We start from the raw sequence: 25,867 nt of genomic DNA, 5'->3' as shown, positions 1-25,867 counted from the left end.
CGATGGTCCTGTGACAGACTGGCACCCTGTCAAGGGTGAACCCCGCCTCTCACCCAGTATCAGCTGGGATAGGCTCCACCCCCCCTCCCCCCACAGTATAGAAAATGGATGGATGAAACCATTACACTTCTGGAAGGATGAATGCTTTTTTAAAATGTTTTATTCACACATTGATTTAAAAAGCACATTTGTGAGGAGCAACTATAGCTGTCATTCCAGCTGGAGACTTACATGAGTGCTAAATGCTACTGTAAAACTAAAATGGTAGACGGAGCAACGTTTCCCTGAAAAGGCTGTACACCAACAAGAAAAACAAAAAAAACAGAACAAAAAGCCAAAACAGCCATAGAACAAATAAAAAAAACAAAAAAAACATACAGAGAAAACTGCCCCAGCAGTGACAAAAGGAATGCTAGAATACAAAAACGCTCTAACTGTGTAAAATATTTACATTTTTTTTTTTTTTGTAAAAAGGTTTACATTAAAGTCTCCTCTTGTCCACCACCACAACCACCACCCTTGGGCCAACACCCCCGGGCCCACAGAGGCTCCTGAGCCTCACTGATGACTGACGGTGGAGTTCAGCAGTCCGGTCTTCACATTTGATTTAGAAGCCTTCGTGAGGTCTCTCTGTGGGAACACATCAACTGTTAGTGTCAGTTTCATAATTACAGTGTCAGAAGCTTGAATCCAAATGGATTCGCAAGTGACATCTTACAAAATAGTACAGAGGAATTTCTGGTTCAGAATGATTTACTGTAAATAATTTGGTGTAAATGGTGGCCCAGTAAGTCGTTTAGTTTTTGGTAGGTCATTATTTAATTTCCCCAACTATTGTAGTGAACTATTGCGCTTGCGTAAGTCAGAGGACTGAGTGTGCATGTTAGTACATATTTGCGAGGTCTAAAAACATTATGTTTCTAAATAAAAGCAAATAATGAATCCTGAGGTGTGAACAAGTTCTCAGCTGCATCATTTGATGATTCTCTCGTGTGACCATCAAAACACCAAAAGATGGTCACCGGTGTTTACTGGTTACCAAGGCGGTAACCTTTTTTGTATGCAACACAATTTTCAGTGATGCAAAAACCATCACAACCTCATTTTGATTTTTTAGAGACATCCAGGATGTCTGAGACCTCTAGCGATAGCAAATGAAAATCTATGTGATGCGTTAAATAATCCAACATACAGCCCAGAATATTACTTGGTGTTTGTGATCGATGTCTCCTGTAGTAAAACAGACGTAAAACTGCATTTACCGCAAATTCCGTATAGGAGCCAGCAAAAGCGTTAAGGGTGAAGGTGTGATCTTGAGTATCCTGAGACCTTAGTGTGCCACTTGGAGTGTTTCTATTAAGATGGGAGAGGTTCTCCTTGTTCCGGTCTAGTGCACGTGGAGTCTTTCCATGTCCAGGAGTCCGTAGACCAAGACCCTACAACAAGTATTGACCACAACGTTTATATTTTCATGTTTAAAAATGGGGAATTTGACATGAGATTAGATTGATTCTGATATTTATCATCTTTTACTGGCTAATTACTTGACAACTGCCAACCAGTATTACAGTGTGAGACAACATACTTCTCACACGAGCTGCAGTATACACCGAGTACTCCAGCCCCTCTATCCTTTAAACATTGTGAATGTTGTGCGGGTGCAGCGAGCATACCTTGCTGGCAGACAAAGGAGGTTTCTGGATTGAGGAGTGACACATGGTCCCACTGAGGCCTGAACTGAGGAAGCTGTTCGGAGTGGAGATGGTTGAGGTGCCAGTGAGCTGTAGGATGAGAGAAAAAAAGAAATGAGGGGGATGGAGGGGGGTGAGTCAACTTTTTAAATCCTCTCACTCAAGTACAGACTGCTGCACAAGCAAATGAAAATGCAATAAATCTGACAACTGCAACGGCAGCTTACCTTTCTCATTTTGCCAGGAGTGGGTATCCCTGCTATCCTCCTCTTGGATGGTGTCCTCACTGCAGTTCCATACAACATGTCCTCCTGAGTCTGTTTGCTTTTCTTCAGTTGCTATTTCACACAAGCAAAGCATAACATGCTTGTGATGCGCTTTTGAGAGGGGAACTCTGAGACTGTGGTGAAGTTTTCACATACCCTTTCCATTTTCTCATTCTCCTTTTCAGTGTGATGGTGATCCCACTGCTGCTGCACATACTCCAGAAATTTCTGCTCGTTCACCAAGAACTCTTTGCCGTGCTCCTGCTCCCAATCATCAATCTGCGCCTTCAGAGACTTTTCCAGCTAAATCAAACAGAATATGACTTTGATGTCATCCACGTTAACAATTTTAACACAGACATGCTGTATCAGTATTCTACAGGCACCTCTAATAGCCTTAAACATTAAGGCTGGCTTATAGTTGTGTGACAGCTCAACAGGAAGAGTATGCTGCAGCTGACACCACCACCCCTCACCATAGTGAGTATTAATACTTCTGTGCTTGTGTGGCTCAGAAATCACACAACGGAAAGGCTAGGTGATGTGTCTGCTATTCCACTCTGTAAAGGTTCTTTTTTTTTAAGCTCAAACTCAAAAATGATCTAATTCACAACAGCTGTCATTGCTTGTCTGTTAAATGTATTGAAATAACAGCAACACAGATATGAAGCAGACGACCAGAGGAAAAGATGATGGAGCAATGAGTGACTAATTTGTGAGAGGAAATGTGATGCTCTGAAGCAGAACAGTCACAGATGTTGCTGTCATATGTATTCATGTATTTTGGGAGGTGCACATCAGGCTACACCCACAGGCAGTGTAGGTACATGGATCAGTCATCATGGACACTCTCATGCTTGTGGAAACGGCAAGGAAGTAATCTCAACCCATGCTGGCAAGCCACTATGAGCCTAATCACAGAAATCAATGTATCCTGAGATACATGTACCTCAGCTGTTCATGCCCACAAGCAACACCAAGGCAGAGTGGATTGCTTGGATCAATGCACTGCATGCAGCTCTGTGATGGAGTAAGTTTTTACCAGTTTGAAATAGTAAAAAGACAGAAAATCAATATGTGGCAGTCAATGCTGAGGTGAGCCACAAACAGATCAATGCAGAGAATTTACTTTATAAGACAACTTATACTGACAGATTACAGGCAGAATGTTGAATGAATTAATAGCACCACCATTATTCAAATTGTCATCTCTTGTATTGGCTCGATCTAATTTGTTTCACTGCTGATAGATTTAGACACTTTAACTGCAGCTTACAGGTTAAAAAAAAAAAAAAAAAAAAAAAAAAAGCTAAAACCTGCCATGTCTCCAGTCTTTTTTACATGTACTGGTTGGACAGACCACATCAATATTCTCACCTTGGGCAAACTTTTCTGCAGGTCAGTTCTCTGCTTCTCTTCTTTGAGAAGGTTCCCACCTCTGTTGGTGAATCTGGAGGGGTCATTAGCTTTTTTCTGAGAAGGGAAAAACCAAGTATCACACACAAATCACCACAGCACAAAGCTTCGGACCAATGCTCCCCAAATATCTTGAGGGGTTTAATACTCACATCAAGCTCCAAGTACAAGGTCCAATTCTCCTGCCATTTTCTGACACCCTCAAACAGCTCTTTATGGTCCTCAAAATACTTCTTCAGGGTTTCGACTTCAGCCTCATGCAGGTTGAGAAGCTCTTCAGTGAAATCATCTTTAGAAAGAAATATGCAGTAAGACACACATCCTCTGTGATAGTCGACTATATTTAGTGAAAGCCAAAAGGATGATCACCATGGCAATAATGTACAAAAGCCTGCTGCTGCTCTTGGCTGTAGAAGCATCTCTCCCAGAGGAGGGCGATCTCGGCTCTGATGGTCTCAATGACACTTTTCATGCTCTGCATCTTCAGCACCTCCAGACGCTGTACCTCCAGCTCAAGCTGAAGGGAAAGAACAGAAATTATTATAGTCACTACAACAGGGTTAGAGGTCCTCACTGAACCACTACTGCAGTGCATTAACTTCTCGACCCATTTCTTACCGCCTCAATGTTCTTCCTCTTTGAACTGGCCATGTGCTCAGAGATGGTGTCCCTCTCCTCTTGGGTAATCTTCAGTCTTTCCCACAGCTCCAGGACTTTGGTGCGAAGTGCTGAACAACGGAGCTCATTCTCAGCCTTATGTTCTTGTAACTGGAATGAAGCATACAAAAAAAATTATTAAAAAAAAAAAATCATCCATGATGGAATCTTAAATCATAGCCAAACCACAGGAAAATACCTGAGTGAGGAGCTTTCTAAGTGCATCAATGTTGTCATCTGATAGGCAGAATGCCTCCTCATCCTCACACATCACATCCACTTCAAAGCTGGTCTCTGGGTGACGCTCCAGATCATCCATGCAGGAGATGATCTCCTTTTTCACACTCACAAATTCATCATGGCGACGTCCCTGAAAACATATTATTTAAGTAAACACCCTCAGATTATAAAACCAGTCAGTAAATTATTAAAAACAAGAGCCTGAGATGGTCACACCTTTTCTTTGGTGAGGTCATCCAGGTATGCATGATATGCTTCTAGTTGCTTCAATGATGGGATGGATTCCTGGTCAATGCAAAAAGGTGTGGTGCACATAATATCACACAGCTCACGGTCTTTAACAATGAGACCCTTAAGCTCCTCCACCCGTTGCCTCTTGTGCTCTTTCATCACCTCAAGCCGTGTGCGGCTGTTCTTCTCCAACTGCAACATGGTGCAGCCATCCTCCTCCTTTGGACAAATCCACACAAATTAGCCCAAACTAGCAAGCAATTTTCTCAACAGGAATAAAAAAAAAAGCAAGCCAGCACATTTTCCCCCCAAAAGTACCTCAAAGGGAGGTAGCTGAAGTTCACTGCACAAATGATTAAGTTCTTTTCGACAGGTCTCGATGCTTTTCAGTAATCTCCTTTTTAGCTCCTCCTCCTCAGCAATCATTAGGTCCAGCAAACCCTGGCGGGGGACAGAGAAATAAAGAGTGTGTCAATAATTTTGCCCTGTAAAGTCAACAATTGCCATGGGACTTCCTCTGGAGTTGGTGTAAAACTCACTTTGATGTGCTTGTGAACATCATTTGTTCTCTGGAGGCGCTGCTCCTCTGGGATTCCTATCTCTTCCCAGATATCCTGCAACCTGAACAGTGCTCTGTTGAGGTAGGCAACAGACTCTGCTGCATGGACTTCACTGGAAGACAAGCAAAGTGTCAGGCAATACCAGCCAAACCAGTTTGACCATTACTGCAGATTGAAAATTGAGTGGCAAGCTTTGTCAATAGTATTGAGCTGACAGAACATGCTACCTCCACGCTAAAATTAATAGCTTTTAAAAACGTAAACCAATTGTGACTTTTGAGTTAAACAAAACATGAAATATTAAAAATATTATAAACTAACACTACCTTTTAAAAACACGCTTCAGCATGCCGTTTTTTTCTTTCAAAAGCACGATAAAAGCCTCGTCACAGCAAAGCTGGCTTTCAAATAAATCCCCGGGTGTCAGGAAGTTAGCTTGTTAGCTAACAGAATATATAAAATATATGCCTGCCAGCCAATTACGGTTCAAATTAACAAGGATAAGATACCAACCTCACTCGCATGTCGTCGCCGCGGACAACCAAAATGAGTCACAAAAAAACCACAACAGTCCACTTAAAAAATAAAGTTTCGGTGAGGCTGCGGTTCCTGTCCACCCCGGCGTTTGTCTGGTCCAGGCGACGGTTGAAATTTGCAACGAATCATTGTCTGAGCTCTGATTGGTTGGATAAGTTGACGTCATGGACGGCGCTCTGACTTGTTCATGGGAGAAGTTTGCCCTGAAGTTAGTTTGGAAGTTCCACCCACACAAGTACGAGCATAATAGAATTTTTTTTTTCTTTCAGTTCAAATAAACCACCACCTCCTCCAAAAAGATTTGCAGTTTCCCTCCCCCAGTTTGTGAGGTAATACAACCAATTCGACTGTCCAGCTCACACCGCTGAACAATCCCCACAACCGTTTACAGGATGATTTTAAGCTAAGCTAACATTGTATTGTTTTAGAACGCTACAAACATTTAGGGCAGTATATCAAATCGGCAAAGTCACTATGCAGTTGCAGACAAAATAGGAGGATTTCAGGTCCCGGTCTTATGTCCAATATGTTTTATATTAATTTATACGTGTGTTCATATCATATTTTGATCTCATGATAAACTACAACTCATTTTCTCCCTTTTGGGGACGATCTCGGTTTGAGTTTTATGTCTTTGAATGTTTGCATGATGGATCCTTCTTTCAAACCTGAAAAACAGCTGATTTTGTGGTCGAGGTCCTGCTAAGTCATCAGGCGCTGTTGTTGTTGTGCTGATGAAGAAACAGAGGAAAACAAACAAACACTGAGTTTTGAGCTTGTTAAGAGAAACATCCAGCTCAGCTGACAAAAATGTCAATGCATAATTTTTATTGACACTCATTCATGGGCACATCAGTTTGATTTTTGAACAATTACTGATTAAAGTTGAAGTGCAATCAAAGTAGTCTTAATACAGAAGAGGCTGCACACTCACAAAACCAATAAATAAGTAAGAACAGGAAAATCTGCATTCTACATTGCTGACTAATGTTAATGATTTCAGCCTCACAAAACACAACCACTGTGTCCTCATCAGTGACAACCCCGATGTAAATAAATGTTTCGAAGAACTTCCTCACTAAACTGGTAAGTTAGCTTCTTCTTTACTTTTTTGATCTCTCCAGATTTACCATAATTCCTCAGAGCACGAGCCATTTTTTGATAGGTCATTTTTTTACGGTTTCCTTTCTGAATACCCCAGTGACGGGCCAGAGCTTCTTTGTGTTTTGTGGAGAACTGGAAGATGCCCTTGTCCTGGTCCACCCACCAAATACTTTCAATCATCTCCCCGTTTCTCAGCAAGTCCAAGAGGAACTGGTACAAGCGGATTTTCTTCTTGTTACCTAGATTGTGGAAGGGGAGACTCAGTCAGGCAATCTTGTCATAAGTTGCTAAGGCAAGACTTTTATTGAGGGATGCACCAGTTGTTAAGTCTGGGTTAGTTCTATTTCCACTATTTTTAATTTTTTTTTCAACCATTTTTTCCCCCCCTAACTCTGATAACTGATCTTGTGTATTGGCTGGAACAGACGGAAGAAGTATTGATTTACTGTAATATTAGTCAATGATAACTGAGTGAACTGCAAAGAAGCAGGGTCCCCTAGCGAGGCTAGGAAGGCCTGGTATTAGATCAGTGCAAAGATTTTACCCTGTCCCTTGTCTGAGGTATTTCTGGCATCGGAATCAAAACCACTAATTACAATTTTGAGCCATGCTTCTGCTGTTCTTTGTTGTAACATGGAGGCAAAAATTGTTGTTATAAAAATGATTAGAAAATACTGACACGTGTTTCCCCGTGCCCCCGCTCTATCTTAGAGTGAGTTCTAAACTACATCAGACAAAGCCAGGCCATGGCCATCAGTGGACTCCCTGCTGATAGATTATCGATGCATTCCCACTCTGGATACGTGAATCTGACACACTCACTAGTGTCTGTCCTTGAAGAGGAGGGGTTGTGGTCTTGAAATTCATCCTCTGCTTCTGATACTTCGAGTGGGGTGCTGACTCCTCTTTGTTCCTCTTCTGAGTAGTAATTGACAGGTGAGGCAGAGCTTTGGTACTGATAGCACAGTGTTGAGGGGTAATATGGCATCTTTAAAAGAAAAGTAAGGCAGCGTACAGGTCAAAGTTACTCAAAGAGGATGGCAGCTTGTGTTTCCTTGTGATTATTCAGTGATTGCCATGTCTGTTTAAACATTGTCATTGCGCTAAAGAGGAAGTAACAAAATAGAATTCTAGGCTCAGCAAAACCACATGGTGTTTGACCTTTTCGGTGAAAATCTTCCACACTGTCCACATCATGCACTTTATCTGTCGATGATAATGTTGTTTACATCTCAAATGATCTGGATCCGTGATGTTTTTGTTGGTTTGTCTCCGACCGACTGGTTCTAGATAACTCATTCTAGTCAGCTCTGGAGCATGCGCATAGTCACTGTATCTATTGAAATCTCATTTGACTGATTAATCAGCCCAATATGAAGATTCATTCAACTATTAAGCCTTTTATTGATGGCTTAACTTTTCATAATCAATAATGCCAACAGTATCTAGTGCAAACTTTAGTTTTGGATGATTTTCTTTGTCTCCTAATGAGCCGTCTTGGCCGGCTAAATGAGGCAGTATTAATATTTAACTGACTAGATGATCAAGCAGAAAAATAATCAGTACTTGAGGCCAGAATTAACATATTAACCTGCTCTTTGCCTTTGATTACAACAAAGAGCTTTACTGTGATGAAGAGTGCAGTGGGTAAACCCCTCCTCACTCACAGTCAGCACTGTGACTCCTGAATCACAATAATGTGATTGATTTCTCATCCCAAACAGCACTTTTTATTTGTCTCCCTATAGCAGGGCCATGATATGCACATGTGAACTCACTTGTGGGGACACGGACAGGGATCCGAGTGTGGGATCCATCAGGAGCGACAGGGACTCGCTGCTGTAGCGGTGGTAGGGTTGCATGAGTTGTTGAGGAGACACCGGCTGAAGCTCTGTGAGGTGATTCATGGGGGAATTCTCGAAGTTCGCTGGTGGGATGCGCTCAGCGTGGTAGGGCCATCGAGGGTCTGAGAAGCAATAGAAGTTTAAGCCCTCAGCCGTGCTGTTATCATCTTATTTATGGTTAACTCAAGACCCCTTACCCTCATAAACATCCCCTACATGAGGGAGGAAGGGGTACAGCTCTGCAGGCGGCTCAGCGGGGAGCAAATCTTCTGAGGCCTGTAGCGGTGAAAATATTGCAAGTAGGTTTGGGTATGGAACTTTGAAACTTGAATGGTACCTACTGAATTGCCTCAGTACTATCAAGTATCAAGAGCTGTGCTGTCATTCACTACATGATTTCAAGTCCAAAGCAATGAATGTACAAGACAGGTCTTTTTTTTTGTAATTGTAAAACTGCTTTGAATGGAAAAATGCCAACATGCTGAAACAGAAAACCTTATAGAGTTGTTTCACCAGATTTTGGCGAATTGCTGATTTTTCTCAGTGTAGTGGAACTGTGTTGATTGTGTTAACATATCAAGAAGCTTAAAACTAAAACCAAAAAATTCTATTAGATACGTAATACAATTTAAATTTTGTTGAAAAAATGTTGTTGTCTTTTTTTAGCTGCATGAAAAAGTTCAGGAACCGATACTTAAGTTGAGGTATTGATGACGGTGACAGGGTAAAATAAAGCCATAAATGATTACATTAGAGTCATTCATTTTAAACTTTTGATTTACTTTAATCGAACATTAAACACCAAAATGAAGTAACATGAGGTGAAGTAGCAGAACGCAGCATTGCAGTACACGAGCTCATACAAGATGAAACATTTTCTTCATTTTCTAAAGAAATACAAATGTACGAGTTCTCGTTAAGTTCAAACTAAACACATTCATGTAGTTCAGATTCAGACACTCATTTACCACAGCACGTGTTCTTAACGAAAAGTTCCCTTACACTGACATTCAGAAGTAACTTTAGAAGTACGTACTGCAGTATAATCGTTCAGAGGTAGAAACACAAAGAATAAACAGTTTCCCAAACTCAGATAGCAAAATTCAATTGGTAGAAACACGCTTCAATGAAGTCACTTACTGGTGCTATGATATATCCGTCCATGGTGTAAACAAGGCAGCAGGAAACTCCTGGCTCTTGAAGATGAATATTAACGTTATTGTTTCTCTGAGAGAGACGCAATGCCGGCAAGCACTGACTTCACCAAAGGGGAACCAAAAGTGAGAAAAAGGCTGGACAGTCTACATTTGTGTTGTCTGGTTGCCTGATACATTTGACCACTTAGTTCCTGAAGGCTGATCTTTATTTGTTAGCCTGTTGTCACATTTACATACATTTCCTGCATGAGCTATAACCGCTCAGTACATTATGAGAAACACTAATGTGTTTTCTAATCATTCAAAATAACTTTGGTCCGTTATTTTTCTGTTTTATTGTTTTACTCCAAAACACGATTTCAGGGACCGTGTTTGGAAGCGTTAAACGTCGACAGATATTACTCGATCAAAAAGTCACGGCTGTGTCAAAATGGTTTTTCATCTTTTCAGTGTCACTGCTGTGATGTGAGTTTGTAGTGAACTCTGAACCGAGTCCTGCGCACAAGAAACAAACCATAGTGAAATGAATGTATTCCCCAATACTTTTGTGATTTGAAAAAAAAGTCATTCTTCCCCTGCTGTGTGGCAGAATACAAAACTCATTCTGCCATCTATCAATCTCAACAAAACCCAGTGAGATGCGTTCAGGAATTGTCAAGAGTGGCTGCATAAACACGCCGAAACCAAAAGTGAAGTTTGGGAAAAGCTTTGTTCCTCTTTTAGTTGGGCATCAGGGTTTGTACTGAGGAAGTATGGTGAACATGAGAATGAAACCAGTCAATGTGCTATTGTTGCCTGTTTGTGATGTTTTTCTTCAATTTTTTTCTTTCTATCTTTTGTAAAGGTGACAGGGGACTCAGAAACCTCAATAGTAAACCACAGAATTCCTTTTGAGGCGGTTCCCACCAGCTGGGACACTGGTAAAGAGTCTCACGTCACCCCCCCGCCCCCCCCCATTCAGATTTTTACTTCATCTCTTTGCAGGATATCAATCATAAATCATACACACTTATTCATATATATTAATATGTCTTACACATTGTTGTTGCTACTGAGATTCAAGAAGGAAGTGAATGAAGTCTATTCTGGTTTACTCCCTCTGCTCCCTCGGTAGGGTTGTGATATCTAAGTTGTATAGTATAGAAGAAAGAAAACAAACAAAAACCTCTGATTATTACCCCTGTGAGCAACCAGGTAGGTGCTCAGTTGATGACCACGATGGAAAGTACAGCAGCTTGACAAAAACTCTTATCCCAGGTCCTCTTAACATTTACCAATGAAGCAAGTATTCTTTAATATTTGAGGAATGGAGAGTTAGCAGGAGGATCTAATTAGTCTGTTTCTTGTACAACACACACACACACACACACACACACACACACACACACACACACACACACACACACACACACTCTGAGGCCCCGTGTGAGTAGGTGGTTCAAGACTAAAACCCGCGGGAGGATACTTCCTCTGTAGTAGGAGTTTGTCAAACTTTACTCCGACAGATCAAGGTCTTTTCTGAATGCAGGCCCCGGGCTTGTTATGGTCTCAAATATTTGCTCTGTCTCCATCTACTGGAAAGAAGTGTTGGAGTGCCCAGTATCTAGGCTAGACTGAGTTCAGAGGCAAGAAGAGGAGACAACCAATATCCAGGCCCACATTTATTTATCCTCTGCCTCTGTATTTGAGACTTTTGGGCGATGCTTGACGGATCAAAGAAATGAAGGCTGTGGGGATTCCTCTGCATCTCACATTTCCATGCATCTCTGAATTTCCTCTCCGCCTCAGACACTGACAGCAGCGGCGGCGGCGGCAGCAGCAGCAGCAGCCAGGAGCGGGATCCTCTCTTGTCCCGTGGATTTATCACGGCTGCGCAGCCAGACACGCATGGAACATGGCTGCTATGAGGACTTTAACCGTGGCAGGTCTCTTTTTGGCGTTTTGCGCGTTGGGGTTGATAGCAGTGGCCATCAGCACTGACAACTGGTACGAGACGGACGCGAGGAGGCACCGCGAGCGCTGCAAGAATTACTCAAACAAAAGGAACGACCCCGGTTACATCTACATCTCCAACAACAACCTTCCACTTCGCATGTTGCCAAAGGAGAAGAATGTGGAGAGGAAAAGCTCCAGTGTTAGTGGCGAAATGTTGCTGCGGTCTAAGCGGCACTTCTTGCCTCCTGCCCCGGCCATGGAGTCCCTCTGCAGTCGGCATTTCAACTCCACCATCACCGGACTGTGGAGAAAGTGCCATCGAGAGGGTTTTGACATGGAGACAGATGATTTAATCTTTAAAGGTCGGGGGATTATATTTGTGTGCCTCCTTTTATGTGTGTTTGTTTTGGATGTGTGTGTTGAGTGTGTGTCTGTGTATGTGTGTGTGTGTGTGTGTGTGTGTGTGTGTGTGTGTGTGTGTGTGTGTGTGTGTGTGTGTGAAGCGCTAAATACTTAAATGCGCTATCCAAGGTGCTGATGCTGCGCACAGACCTTGAAGGCCTACGCAGTATAACACGGAGTACAGTTACAACGCAATCGACATTGAGTGTTTCTCCCAGTACAAAGGGGCAAGCTGTAGTAACAGAAGCCTCGGCGTGCGTACAATAACTCTACAATTGTGTGTGTGGGTGGATGGGTGGGTGGAGGTGGAAGGGGGTTGGGTGTTTTTTTGGGGAGGGGTGGTGCTGGTGGTGGGGTGGCATGGCATCAGAGAGCCTTGTGATATCCTCTTCATCTCCTGTCAGTGCATCTGTGACATTCTCTTTGTGTTGTTTACATCCACAGGATTGGTTCAGCGGTGCACGCCAATAAAATACTACTACTCTTCTTCGGTGCTGCCCAGAAATCTGCCAATCAATCTGACGAAGACAATAAGGCAGGATGAGTGGCACGCGCTCCGTGAGTCTCCCCCCCCCCCCCCCCCGCCCAACAACAACCCCCCCAAAAAAGCCTTCTGTTTTGTCTTAATCTGATGGATGAATGCGGCCTCAAGTAAATCTTCTCCCACGTGCTTTGCAGACCTCCAGAGGATGACCGTCAGCTTCATCGGCATGGCCATCTCCATCATCCTGTTCGGCTGGATCATTGGTGTGCTGGGCTGCTGCAAGGAGCATGATCTGATGCAGTATGTTGCTGGACTTCTCTTCCTCATGGGAGGTAAGCACTTTATATAAAGAGCACTACCCTTAATGACCACAGAGGGGCAGTGTGATCCTTGTTAATGAGAGTGAAATGGTGCACCAGAGGAGATGAAATTGGGTTGCTGTCATGTCTGACTTGAGTGTTTTCTCCCTCTCTGGTAGGAACGTGCTGCATTATCTCTCTCTGCACGTGTGTGGCTGGAATCAACTTTGAACTGTCGCGCTACCCTCGCTACATGTTTGGAATACCGGAGGACATCAGTCACGGTTATGGCTGGTCCATGTTTTGTGCGTGGGGCGGACTGGGCCTGACGTTGTTGGCTGGGTTCCTGTGCACACTCGCCCCTTCCCTGTACCCTCCACACACCCCTGTGGCGCAAAAGCCAAGGCAGGAGAATGGATGTGTGTGACAGGCCGGCGCACATGTAACAGACACCTGTCTCCTCCTGAAACAGTGACGAGCCCTGTTCCAAGGACAGTTGTGCCCAGGGACTCAGCAGAGAGAGCCTTCACGCAGCCTGACACAGAGAAAGCAAAGGACACGGGCTCTGGCTTATATGAAAATGAAAGAGGTGACATTTGACTGAAGAAGATTTCAGTTCCTCTGGTGCTTTTTCCTCCCCGTCCCTCTTCATGAATGAACTGTTCAGTGTTATTGCTTGCTCTTTAAGAGGACAATAGATAAAGAATCTGCTAGTTCAAAAAAAAGAGTCAAAGAAACGCTGGCAGTTGATCGATAGCACAACTTTGAAACCTGTATTGAATATGAATCCGTGGGTGTGCTCTGTCACATTTCAAAGGGCAACTGTGTATCATTATGTACCCATTGAAAACAAGATATGTACATGTACTTTTTGAATTGTATGTATGCAGATGCATTTGTGTTTATTCAAGGGAAAAATATGATCATTAAGACCAAACTGTGTTCGAGGGAAACGTTTTGTTGTTCTTGAAGTCATATCCCCCCCCCATCAAAGTATTTTTGAAAAATAAAACAGCCATGCAAAACAGATCATGTAACACATCATTCAGAAATAACATGACCCTTTGGTTTTCTTATTTCCTTTTCATATTCCAACTTTGACATGGGATTTCGCCAGGAAGACGATCTTCTAATGAGGTTAAAACTTCAACGCTGCTGTTTGTCTTCCCACCGGTGCTACAAAGAGCTGTTTGCAGTGTAACATCACTTTTGAATATACATAAATTACCAAACCTGGCAAAGATAAAGCAGAAGGGCACTCTGTGGAGCGCATTCCTCAGCAGTTTTTCGCTCTGTCAAACAGATCTGGCACCAAATTTAATGGCTTCATCCTTGGGGAAACATAATCTCCTTGGTGGAGGTAACAATCCAAATGAAATAGAAAAAGTAAAGCAACCTTTTGCATTTCAGTGATAAAAAAAGAATCCCTCATTTTTTGAAACAGAAGATCCACAGTCTAGTTAAATGAATTCAAAGCCGACATTCTCACACAAGCACAGATTTACATATATGATTAATTATCCCCCTTTGACAAGATGCATACCAGCCACGGTGGGCTGTAATTACTGACCCACAATGTTTATGAGAGATTAAATCTTTGGAGCAACGAATCCAAATCCTGACTTCACCCATTTCCTGAGGTTTCGTTTGCTTCCAAGCTGCTCTCCTTTACATCTGTGTTGCTCAAAGTCTATTTATTTTCCTCATAAAATTTCTACATAGAGCTGCAACCTTGAAAGAAATCCCCATTGTTGGTTGAAACCACACTGGCTACTGGAGGCTGGTTTCACTTTTGCAACTGAACAATTATATTCTTGTTGGAGCATTAAGTCAATACAGAGACGGTGACCATCACCCATTCAGCAAAAGGGGGTCAGACCAGGTGCCATAAAAGCCTGGAGGGTATTTTTTTTTATGTTTTATGGTAATTTGATTGATTACTCATTTATCAGAACCTGTCATTATTTCTCTCTTTGTTGTGCCCACATGGTCAAATTTCTCGACTAAATTAATGAGGTCCCAATAGCATTTTTTGACCCAGTGGACCCCCAGGGAGCTTACAGTTTCCAAATACTACATACACTGAAATACTACTGCCAAACAAACACTTGTCCAGGCCACACAATAAAAACACATTCACCCAAATAGCTCATTATTGGATAAAGTGATTCTGCAGCTGCTTACTTTTTTGTTTTCATCGCACCAGGTCAAGGGAAGGTCTGTCCAGTGACCTCAATCAAGTTCATGTCGTTTTTAACCTCAGCAGCTATTCCGCTAGCATTAGTTACCTATAAGGCATAAAATCTGATTTACACATGCATGCACAGGGAGACTGGCCATTCAAACAAAGAACAGGGGAACCCTGAAGGTTTTCAACCAGAAAGGCTTTCTGGCAGAACACATCTTTATTTCAGAAAACCTTGAATTAATCTATCTTTCCGTCAAAAAACCCTGAGGTAATCGGGTGATGAAGTATCACTGGCAACAAAGTCCACGGGTATCCAGCAGTTTATGGAATGTAATTCTCATGGTTCCTCCCCAGGACCCTTAGGTCTGGGTCTTGTGTTTGGCTTTTTGTTACAATTAATTTATTTTCTGACATTTTAAACATTTATTTTAAGTTTTCTGTTCAACTTTCATTAGATTTAAGTGACAAAATACCCTCGGTTTTAGGAACACCCTGATTTGATTAAAAAAGATAAATGAAAAACATTGATCACATAAAAGGCTCTCTGGGTGGCAGGAAAAGATCCACAAAGAAAGGTTCATATCGCTGTTCTTGATGGTTGTCTTAGACTGACCATTTCGCCATCGCTCATTTTAGTTGCTTTCCAAAACCGTGGACAATTCATAACTGGCCAAACGTATTCTCCAAACACTTTCTAATTATGTTCCCTTTTTGCTAAACTACATCTCTCTGACAGCCGTACTTTGTCTCTTTTAGAATCATAAAACATAATTTTAATGATCTCGGAAAAAGACGAAATAATCACCGGTTAAATTTCACCCACAGGCTTTTGTCTGAACTTTCGACTGCATCTCATGGTTTTCATTAGTGAATATAGTTTGACCAGTTAAGGAGTGGGTTTACTTAGCAGGAACTACGCCAAATTTGTGGCAAAAATGCTTATTTGTCATCCTCCCCAGAACCAGACAAGAAAATAGAACCTCTTCTCTGGTCTGTGTGTGCAGTAGGGAGCTGAGGCCCAGACTGGTTGACCGCTAGTTAACTTAGCATGAGTGATAGTGGGTAGGCAAGTTAGTGTATATCCTCTCTTACATGGTCAGGCATGATTAGTAGTTGCAGCTCTTCTGGCCCTCGAACAATGTTTTGTTTTGTTGACCGAATTCATAATGTTTCGTTACATCGAATCCCTGTGCCCAGTCAGGAAAGTAGTGCCAACTATGTGTGCCATTTGAAAATTACAGTGTCTCATAAGTTAAGATTATCATTTCATAGCCGGTACACGACACTGTAGAAAAGTGTATCTGATGGTCTTTGACTTAGGCATGCTAACCTGCTCATTTTCCACCATTCATTGCGGCAGGCTAACAAGCGGTCAGTCGGTCTCTGGGGGTTTCGTCTTTGAAATGATCGCACAGAGAAGAGAAAGATATCTTCCTGTCAGACTCTGGCAAGAATGCGAATATGTTGAGCACATTTATCCCCCCAAAAATTGTATGTTCGTTTAAGTTGAGATTGTATCATTAAAGCCATTTTATTCCAACATATATGTGAACATATTCCTGTCTGTACTTCATTCAAACGTGGCTTAATACGATCTCACAGAGGCAGATGTACAGTAGTCACTGCAGTGATGACAATATCAAGACTTATTGTAGTTCATATGGCTTCATCTGTCTAATAATAACACTCCACAGGCATTTGGTTTCAGGGCTTAGCGAGGGATAAGTGATCTAAGGTCAACCCTGGTCTGCATTCCTGACCTTTCTTTGTTTGTCCTTAGAATATGTCAGTGAGGAGAATACATTCTTCTAACAGCAGGCCTTCATGCTTCAAGGCATCATCTCAAACCTAATTCACAGAAAAGTTGGAGGAATGAATGATCTGAGTCAACAAAGACAAATTCAGTCAAATTAGTGGGTCTCATGAAGGTTCGTGCGTCTCCATACCCTAACACACGCGGCTGAAACTGAACCAAATCTTTTAATCAAAGCTTGTCAGTCCTGTGCGGTGCCTCTGAGAGACATATAGGGTTTCCGTGCACATGGAGCCCCTGCAGCTCTGAATTTTTGACAGTGTTGGCCAATGCTGTGAGCTGCTATATAGAGCTGTTTTTAAAAAGGGGTCCCTCAGGGGAAGCTGGGCTGTGAGGAAAACCAGACAGAGGAAATCACACCCAGTTGCGCCCATGGCTCCTTCACATCTGCAGAGACATTATCTCTCCAAAAAAAAAGTAGACATGCTTTTGGCAATTACTTTGTGGTCTTCGCAGACGTTGGCTGGAACAAGAGAGTTTTAAACGGTAGTTATCAAGGGAAAATACACAGATCGCTACCAAAAGCATTGAAAATATTAGATCTGAGGCAACACAAATTAAAACCGCCTGATGTCGGATTGTTTGGTGGGTGTGTGACCCAGCAGGGCAGAGTTAATGTCTTTCAGGAATTCAAAGCAACATTTCCCCCATAAACAATGTGAAAGAAATAAGATGTTGACAAAGCAGAGGAGCCAAACTGGAGTACTTTGACAGATTTAAATACACTTTTATGAGTCTATTTTTAGGGAAATTACATCATCCAAAACAACAGAGAATTTAGACACATTTCAACCACGAATTTTACAGATTGTGACCGACAAACAAATAGATAATGATGACAGCGGCTGCCTTTGAACAAACATATTTCATACTCAATGACTTCCAGATGGGAGTGGGAGGCAGTGAGACATCAGACGCCACTTGAAGGGACAGTCAAGTCTGCCGCCTGTGTCACCAAACATGGAAGGCAGGACAGGAAGGTCACTTTCCATCGCTGAGGATATAAAAGTTCAGCTTGCAAAGGTTTCAGTGTTTATGCCTCAAGGATGGAGGAGATTTTACAAAATACATCACGGTCAGGCCTTTGTCCTGGAACAAACCCTCATGAACTGGATATTAAATCAACAATATTTTACTTTTGAATAAAAGGAAATACATGGTGAATGTTAAGATTTTATTTAATCACTATAAGAACCTACAGCATAATTTAAAGTCACACAGATGAAAAGGTGGCCATATCATTCATTCACAGAGCCAAAGCTTCCACCAGGAGGACTTTTAGTTTCAGACTCTCTTCTGTCTTCTCCAGAAGTGGCACAAAGGGCTCCGTGCAGACATATTTCATGTCCACATTTCCGTTTCCCCTCCTGACTCTGAGGAATGTGGTGATGTTTTTGTTCGAGCTCCATATTTCCAAGAAATGAGGACACTCAAAGGTGAGAGATACTTAAGATACTTAGGGGGACTATTTATGAACCACAATTAACTTTCCAGTTTGTTGAACTGGAGCGTCCTCTCTCTTTTTCTCAAACACACACACACACACACACACACACACACACACGTCACAGCCAAACTATAAGCCTATATGGAGATACTCTGTTTTCAGGCGGCTCAGTCTGGAACCGTGACTGCGGATGATGAGTGACAGCAGCTCGTGTTTATCTTTCAGTCCCACAGAGATGTCTGTAGTTTCCCTCAGCGTGTCCTTGATGTCACCCACTTGCTTCACCACATAGCCGTTCAGCTGTTGCTCCTCTCTCAGCTCAGTTTCTTGACTCTGTTTAAACTTGACCTCAAGCTCGAGCAGAGACTTATCCACGTTTGAAAACGCCTCGCTGATCTGCGAGATCTCCCTCTGGAGGAACTTGCCGTAGCTGTCCTCTCCGTCCAGGTCGTGCGCCACAGTCCGGCCGATGCTCTCCAGCAGCCGCGCCGAGTCTTCCGCCTGCAGTTTAGAGATGATGAAGTCGTCCCGCACCAGCGAGTCGGTCTCTTCAAAACCCCCGCACGGATACACATCGGAGAATTTAAACAGCATCTGGCACTTTTCTGGATCTTCTGTCTCATCGTAATCTCCGTCCGGCACAAAGAAGTGGTGAAAGGTGCCATTGGAGATTTCCGCTTGGAGGGGCCCGGTGTAACCCGCCGAGCTAAATGGCAAAGATGTCACTATGATGAGCAGCAGTGGGACGGGATCCATCATGCGCCTCCTCTCGCTCGCTGAGCATCTGCACTAGTAGTCGGATCTAGCGCAGTTTTCACCCCGACTCATGTTACACAGTCCCCCCGTCACCTAAAAGGCACAGACAGCCTGTTAGATTCAGGAGGGCCCCTGGTTACTGAGTCATGAGGCTGCTGGCCAGCAAACGTCCCACTAGACACTCACAGCCCGACTGAGGCTCCATTACTCATCGGGAGCAGGAGGCTATTCATGTTCAGACACATTAACACCCCTGATAGGGTTTTTTAAACCACTTATCCCGCATTATTCCAGAATAAAACACCTGATACTTGTGATAGCAGAATCCCTTTTGATTCAAGTTTTATAATCCAGAAGTTCATCCTAGCAGTGAATGAAGGAACAAATGGATGAGTGGATGGATGAATGGATGGAGGGAACTACTGCTGTGGTTGACGGGGTAATAAATCCAAGCTCTGTGCGTGTGTGTGTGTGTGTGTGTGTGTGTGATGAGTCAAAACTGTGGAATTTAATCGCTGTGATGTTGAGAGGCTGGAGTAGGTGACATTACAGGAGGTGTTAACATAATCTGAAAATATTCAACTCAACCTCGCAGTCACAATCTACACCACTGCATTCAGCAGACTCTCTTGCTTTGTGAGAATTGAAGTGATGGCAGTTGCAGTCTACAAATGATGAGCCAGAGTTGGTGAGGTGCCTCTCAGCAGAATCCTTGTCTCACTCAGTGGAAACTAAGCAGTTACCATCACTGCCATAAACTTAAACTGCAGTTGCAAACTCAGTAGACTCTAATTAGACTAAACAAAACCCTGACTAACATTTCTGTCAACCTCACTTCTATCAATGCCATGTTATTGTTACACACGTTGATACCTTCACCGGGGAAGTGATGTGATCCTGAAGGATGTAATGTTTTTGGTGATATTTGCCTGTCAGTTGGGTTACACAAAAATAATGATGCAGCATTTCACCAAACCAGAGGAAGGGTGTAGCACTGGGGAGGAACCCGTTTAATTTTGTTGCTAACTTGTGCAGTTACTGTTGTTAGTTATCAAACGTCAGTTTACTTGTCCAACAGACAAGTGGTGGCCTTGGCATGGCTTGTCAGCGTAGAAATGCTTAACCAGTGTCGACCCTCGTCTTGTTGGTACGACAGTATTTGAGACGAGGGTACTGAAAGAACCTTCACGCGCCTTATCCATGTCTCCAGTTAATTCAACACCTGATTGCTCCTGAGTTCCTGCGGTCGGCGACACGTGACATCAATGTGTTTATGCTGCTGGCTCAGCGATCGTAAATGGTTTACTACCCAACATGTTGGAATATAAATATTATGAACATTTTGGACCTGATACATTTTTTTAAACATTCATTTTCAAATTCCATCCTGCGTCATCTTCCACTTATTCCTTACTAGTAAGGGTCGCGGGGGGGCTGGAGCCTATCCCAGCATCTACGGGTGAGAGGCGGGGTACACCCTGGACAGGTCGCCAGTCCATCGCAGGGCCAACATACAGAGAGGAACAACCATTCACACTCACATTCATACCTACGGTCAATTTAGAGTATCAATCAGCCTCGTCCCCAAATTGCATGTCTTTGGACGGTGAGAGGAAGCCGCAGTACCAGAGAGAACCCACGCAAGCACGGGGAGAACATGGAGACTCCACACAGAAAGATCCTGTGCTGGAGCCGGGACTCAAACCCGGAACCTTCTTGCTGTGAGGCCACAGTGCTGACCACTGCAACACGGTGCAGCCCTCATTTTCAAATTGATCTAAAAAAAGGACAATGTTGTGAAGAGCAGATGTAGCTGTCATTCCAGATGGAGACATTAAATCTCTGCTAAACGCTACTGGGTCATTTGACTCACCTGTTCAGGAGAAACTCATGATTTGAACTGAGACAATAGCAGTTGCGGTTTGGACAAGAAGAGGCCCTGTTTGAGAGTGTTTATTCCCATTGGGTCTCAGTGTGTCATGAGAAGTGCTTAGTCATGATGGTTCCTAGCTGACTGAGCTGCAATCGCTGGAGTAACTATGGCAACATAACAGCCGTCACACATGACATTAACAAAATCTGCTCAAAGAGGCAATTTACAATAGAACGTGTCTCCTCAATGACTCCAAGAGTGCAGTTCAGCTCCTTTCCCTGTGTCTTTGAGCCTCCCTGCAGAGGACTTTCTGTCTGTCTGTATGTCTGTCTGTCTGTCTGTCTGTCTGTCTCTCTCTCCATCACACACACACACACACACACACACACACACACACACACACACACACACACACACACACACACAAACACACACACACTTGAGGTCTGAGCTCCTGAGTACAGGAGGTGGCAATATGGTCGTTTCGCTATTTGAGGAATAGCAGACTTGATGACGTGATGGCTATTTTCATACATATACATCAAAGCAAAGGTTCAAATTCAGGAGGCCCGGTGTTTCACATAACATTATTGAATCCTTCAGTGCATAAATACTTAAGTCTGCCATTTAAAATACTCTCTTGTCGGACGGAGGCTTGCTTTTGTGACACAATCCCTAATATCTGCTTAAAATTGACGTTTTTGACCATGGCAGAGAAAACTACAATGACAGTAAAACACTATTTCACCTAACTACCAATCTTTAAAAAATACACTCTGAGAAAAAACATGAGAGGGCTGCTTTATGCTGCTCTGATGTCTGATGAAACCGTGAAGAATGTAGCTTCTAGGAGGTTCATTTCAATAAGCCTCCCATGACTGAGCTCACTCGACCGACCTCAGGCAGGTGATTACATTAGTGCACAGAGGAAAGGTCCCCATGGCTATGATCCCCTCAAATGCATATCCTGTCTTGGGTAATTGCATCATCACAGGGTGGTCTCAGTTATGGCTCCTAGCATGGCAGCGATACTCCCCAGAACGAGAAACATATGTTGAGCTGTAAACACACGGCTGGAACTTGCTTTTTGATCCATCTATCAACGTTATGTACAGTTTCTGGAGGTGGTGGTGTTTTTTTTGTTGCTACACAACATAATGTAAATAAGGAAGAATAATGATCTTGGAATAAAAAGATGACGGATCTGGTTCATTCCCTTAAAAAAAAAATAGTTTGAGAAGAGAACTGACGGAATTACTTGATTGCATTGGAGTATTTCATTGTCTGCATACCAGAGTCACTGTGTGTGTGTGTGTGTGTGTGTGTGTGTGTGTGTGTGCGCACGTTTCCTTTTTCAATCCAACAATTCTGGACTGAGACCTCAGTAAAGGAGCCGGAGCTTAACAGCAGACTTTATTTTGTCAGTAGGCAGCAGGATAATGATAATGATGAGAGCAGTGGCAGTGAACCAAACAGTGAAGCTGCAGGCTGGAGATCAAAACGATGAGCAAAAAGAGGCCAAAAAAGTTCAGTAGAGCTGTTGGGTAATAATGGGGGGGGGGGGGGGGGGGGGTATCACCATCTGTAGGATGGTTCTTCTTTTAAAGATAAAAGCTTTTTTTGTTGTTTTTTTGCTATGTTACTATTTATTTGAACGTTTCAAGGTTGAAAAAACAGCATGATTGAGATTGGATTATTTTGTAGGCCAATCCAAAAAGTTGTCACTGCCGGGGTTCCCTAGACCAAAAACCAATGAGATTTTGGATTACTCCCAAAAAAATAAACTCTTTTGGAAACAAAAATTTAGGGTAATCTTCACAAATTAGAGTGACAGAACTAACATGATAAGCTACGACAGCAGTGGTGAATAAATTTAACAACACCTCAAGCTGAACACTTCTTTCCTCAGCTGGACGATGTTCCTAACAACCTCTTGTTTAGTGAAACTTCTATTTCTGAAGACATAAAAACCTCTGCTATTCACAGAACAGACATATTTCAGTACAAACACAAAAATGTCTTGAGCTTGTGTAATACTGAGACCTCATTTTAACCAAAAACCCACGAGCTCTGAGTCACTCTTTAGGTGTAATGGTGTATGAAAGTTTCATCATTACTGCACCGCCATGCTGCAGTCACTTTGACACTGATCTGAACTGTCAAACAAATGGGAAAAAAAAAACCTACAAGTGCATGTTTTTCTATCAAGTTTGAGTCACCAGTTTGTGGAAAAGAGTTGTTTGTTTGAAAACCACTGTTGTACTCGTGAGCATACTGTTGACTGAAGGATACAAAGAAAGATGTGCCTCCAGGCTTTCTGCTTCTCAAGTGAAACACCTGAATAAATACGGCGTCTCTATATACAAACACTTAGGAGTAAACTGACCAGCTCGCCAAGGGGGAGCAGGGTTTCACAGGACGATGCTGCCTGAAAGCAGATGTTGCAACAGATGTAACAACAAATATAATTCAGTGTTGGGATTCGGGAGGGATGTTCTTGTTGATCCTCCACGCTCCAATCTGTGTGTTAGTGTTTGAGGGAGAGAGTTTGCATGTGCGGAGGCTTGAAGGATGGTGTTTAAATGCCTTTCAGCTGCTGGTGGAGGGTTTCCTCGCTGCTCTGTTCCGAGGAAGGTGGAGGGTTGAGAGCCCGCAGGCTGTGTGGGAGGCTGCAGAGACGGGCAGCTGACTCACAGTCCCAGTGAATTTTAATGACCTCATGCTCTTCACATGTCAACCAGAAGAATGATTTAGATTGTGATTCACAGTGGAGAAGCTTCTAGTTTGTTCCTGTAGCCCCCCATTAAAAGGGGTGGTCTGGGATTTTGAACCAGTTCACTTTGAGTCAAATTCAGTGACTCCAATTTTTTTGCGGAGTGTCTGATCAGGGTGTTTTTCTGATGTTAATAAACAAAGCTGGTTCTGTAAACAGTAACAGATATCAGCCAATCAGACGCGGCTTCTGTCGACACCCTCTTCCGCGTCCATGAGAAATGAGCAACACTCTGATAGCGAGGAAATAAACTGAGAAAAGTTGATGGAACTAAACAATGCAGCGTTCGTGGTGAACAATGAGAGATTTGCTCTGAGCCTAGATAAGGTCAATACGCTGATATTTCACAGTTCACTTTAGCACACGTGCCTTTACCATGCTAATTTAATATCAGCTTTCTAGCTTAATAACATAAATCTGTTGAAATATTCACCTTGTAAGCTTCATTGCATTTTGTTTATCCGGACGATGTCATTTTTTTGTGTGGGAGTGCGACTTTTCCGTATTCTGACAGCAGAAACACGGCAGATTTCTGGTCTTAGTGGGAAATGTCCCACTTCTTACCAAAAGAAGTGCATTAAAAGACGGAAGAAGGAGCATTTGAACTCAACCAAAGACTTCAGCTGATGTCCCGTGTCTGCGCGAGGGGGAAAAAAACCTCTTCATACCAGCAGGTGCCGCTAGTTTGTATTCGTCATGATAAAAAGGGAAGTTGGACGATGTTGGACTGCGCTTTCCTGTTCATGGATCACTTGTAGTTTTGGAGTTTACGCATCTTATGTTTGGTCAAACACCGTTCTGGTAACTAGTTGTTTCATTCTGGAATTCCCTCTGCCTCGTGTCTCTGTTTGCTTACCTCCTGCCTCTTTTTCCTACTTTCCAGCAACTTCTGGTGTGGTCACCTGTGATTCATCAGTTCATCAGTCCTCGTTGGACCGGCCGTGTTCCTATTATGTCCTCTCCAATCATCTCCCTTTTCTGCCCTCGAGTTCTCCCACCTGGTTCTTGTTGAGCTACGTTTTACTTCTGCGATCAGTTAGTCAGTTTTTCAGATCCTCTGCTCAGTTATGACAGTTGTTTTGTTTTGTTTTTGTTTTTGAGTCCCAGTTTTTATGTCGTTAAAATAATAAAGTATCAAGTGTTTCAGGATGTTTCCTGGCTGCGGCTGGTTCCTGCGTTCTGGTTCACCTGCCGCTAAATGTGACACTATGTCACTGTTCCACCACTTTCTTTCAGACTGATGTCAACAAATGTTTGATAGATTTCTGTGAATATCTTGATTCTGACCAGAAGTTGAATGCTAAGGTCTTTGATCACTTTTCCCTTCACGTGGTGCCAGCAGCAGCAGGTTAAAAATGCTCACTTGAACTTTCACAGTTGCAGCTGAATTTCCTTTTGTAATCCTCTTGACTCCTTCACTTTATTCATTAACATGTCATTTGGCAACATTTTAGTTTGTCCATCCTCTGGCTGAAAACTGCCTACAACTTTACTTCTGTACTGTGGAAAATGCTGCACCCCTGTCAACACCAGCAAAATGTTTTTTTTAGTTAAAAAGCTAATGGCAGCTCAAGACTTATCACTTTTGGGGAAAAACTGTAAATAAATATAGTCAGGAAATGTCTGGAGATTATTGTGAGGATTCCAAAGGTGAAGTGATCCAGAGTCAAAAAGTTCAAGCAACATTGTTTAACATTTTAGTGAGGAACATTGACTTATGATAAGCAATGTGACTCTTTCATTGCCCCTCTGAGCTCAGAATGTCTGTTTCCACACTGTGTACCCTGAGCCAACCGTGCGTGACACTCCCAATAGCCTCTGGAGCTGCATTCATATCCTACAAGCTAGCTCAGAATCCTCAATATGAACATTTTTATCAGATGAAGGAAACTGAGAGGAGAGAGACACGACCCTTATCCACGAATTCACAATTACTGTTCGTGTGGGATAAACATGCTTCCTGTCCTTTCTTTGTCCCAGTCTCCAAGCAAAATCCATTGTTTCTCTTCACATGATGTTGCTATAGTGCAGTACTCTGCCAATTCTTGGATTAATACACACTAGCGTCCTGTATTTTGTCACTTGATACAAGCAGAAGACAAAACCGCTCAGACAAAAACACAAAATGCTGCTTTGAGATTACTGAGATGAGTCCTTGTAGGACTATTTACATGCAATAGGCAGTGAAACGTTG

General features: G+C 42.8%; 4 protein-coding genes across 6 annotated transcripts; 1 reads left to right on the top strand and 3 right to left on the bottom strand.

Moving 5' to 3' along the window:
* Positions 1 to 142: 142 nt before the first annotated feature.
* LOC147259028 (protein regulator of cytokinesis 1-like) lies at positions 143 to 5,725 on the bottom strand. Of its 2 annotated transcripts, none has more exons than XM_086209204.1 (14): positions 5,575 to 5,725; positions 5,041 to 5,173; positions 4,820 to 4,942; positions 4,487 to 4,720; positions 4,230 to 4,400; positions 3,992 to 4,141; positions 3,743 to 3,890; positions 3,526 to 3,662; positions 3,335 to 3,430; positions 2,114 to 2,260; positions 1,919 to 2,029; positions 1,674 to 1,781; positions 1,263 to 1,436; positions 143 to 630 (listed from the first exon to the last, which is right to left on the bottom strand). In XM_086209204.1, the coding sequence occupies exons 1-14, from the start codon at positions 5,583 to 5,585 to the stop codon at positions 559 to 561; spliced, it is 1,815 nt and encodes a 604-aa protein (XP_086065330.1). In that variant the 5' UTR covers positions 5,586 to 5,725; the 3' UTR covers positions 143 to 558. The 2 variants fall into 2 exon arrangements, with proteins under 2 accessions (XP_086065330.1, XP_086065331.1); XM_086209205.1 differs by having other exon boundaries at positions 1,330 to 1,436.
* Positions 5,726 to 5,878: 153 nt separating this feature from the next.
* Positions 5,879 to 9,865, bottom strand: spi1a (Spi-1 proto-oncogene a). Of its 2 annotated transcripts, XM_086209208.1 has the most exons (6): positions 9,687 to 9,865; positions 8,744 to 8,822; positions 8,481 to 8,668; positions 7,525 to 7,690; positions 6,866 to 6,941; positions 5,879 to 6,329 (listed from the first exon to the last, which is right to left on the bottom strand). In XM_086209208.1, the coding sequence occupies exons 1-6, from the start codon at positions 9,708 to 9,710 to the stop codon at positions 6,170 to 6,172; spliced, it is 693 nt and encodes a 230-aa protein (XP_086065334.1). In that variant the 5' UTR covers positions 9,711 to 9,865; the 3' UTR covers positions 5,879 to 6,169. The 2 variants fall into 2 exon arrangements, with proteins under 2 accessions (XP_086065334.1, XP_086065333.1); XM_086209207.1 differs by lacking the exon at positions 5,879 to 6,329 and having other exon boundaries at positions 6,398 to 6,941.
* A 1,430-nt stretch (positions 9,866 to 11,295) lies between these two features.
* tmem276a (transmembrane protein 276a) lies at positions 11,296 to 13,843 on the top strand. Its single transcript, XM_086209206.1, has 4 exons — positions 11,296 to 12,000; positions 12,485 to 12,598; positions 12,719 to 12,856; positions 13,003 to 13,843. The coding sequence occupies exons 1-4, from the start codon at positions 11,598 to 11,600 to the stop codon at positions 13,248 to 13,250; spliced, it is 903 nt and encodes a 300-aa protein (XP_086065332.1). The 5' UTR covers positions 11,296 to 11,597; the 3' UTR covers positions 13,251 to 13,843.
* A 2,707-nt stretch (positions 13,844 to 16,550) lies between these two features.
* On the bottom strand, positions 16,551 to 20,959 carry fibina (fin bud initiation factor a). The gene is made up of 2 exons (XM_086207822.1): positions 20,901 to 20,959; positions 16,551 to 19,120 (listed from the first exon to the last, which is right to left on the bottom strand). Exon 2 carries the CDS (start codon positions 19,028 to 19,030, stop codon positions 18,401 to 18,403), a length of 630 nt encoding a protein of 209 aa, XP_086063948.1. The 5' UTR covers positions 19,031 to 19,120; positions 20,901 to 20,959; the 3' UTR covers positions 16,551 to 18,400.
* Positions 20,960 to 25,867: the final 4,908 nt, after the last annotated feature.

Source organism: Aulostomus chinensis, chromosome 7, assembly GCF_037954235.1.
Source record: "Aulostomus chinensis isolate RoL2024-O1b breed Wild chromosome 7, RoL_Achi_v1.0, whole genome shotgun sequence".
NCBI lineage: Eukaryota > Metazoa > Chordata > Actinopteri > Syngnathiformes > Aulostomidae > Aulostomus > Aulostomus chinensis.
Note: the sequence above shows the minus strand (reverse complement) of the source record. Positions and strands in the feature narration are given on the sequence as shown.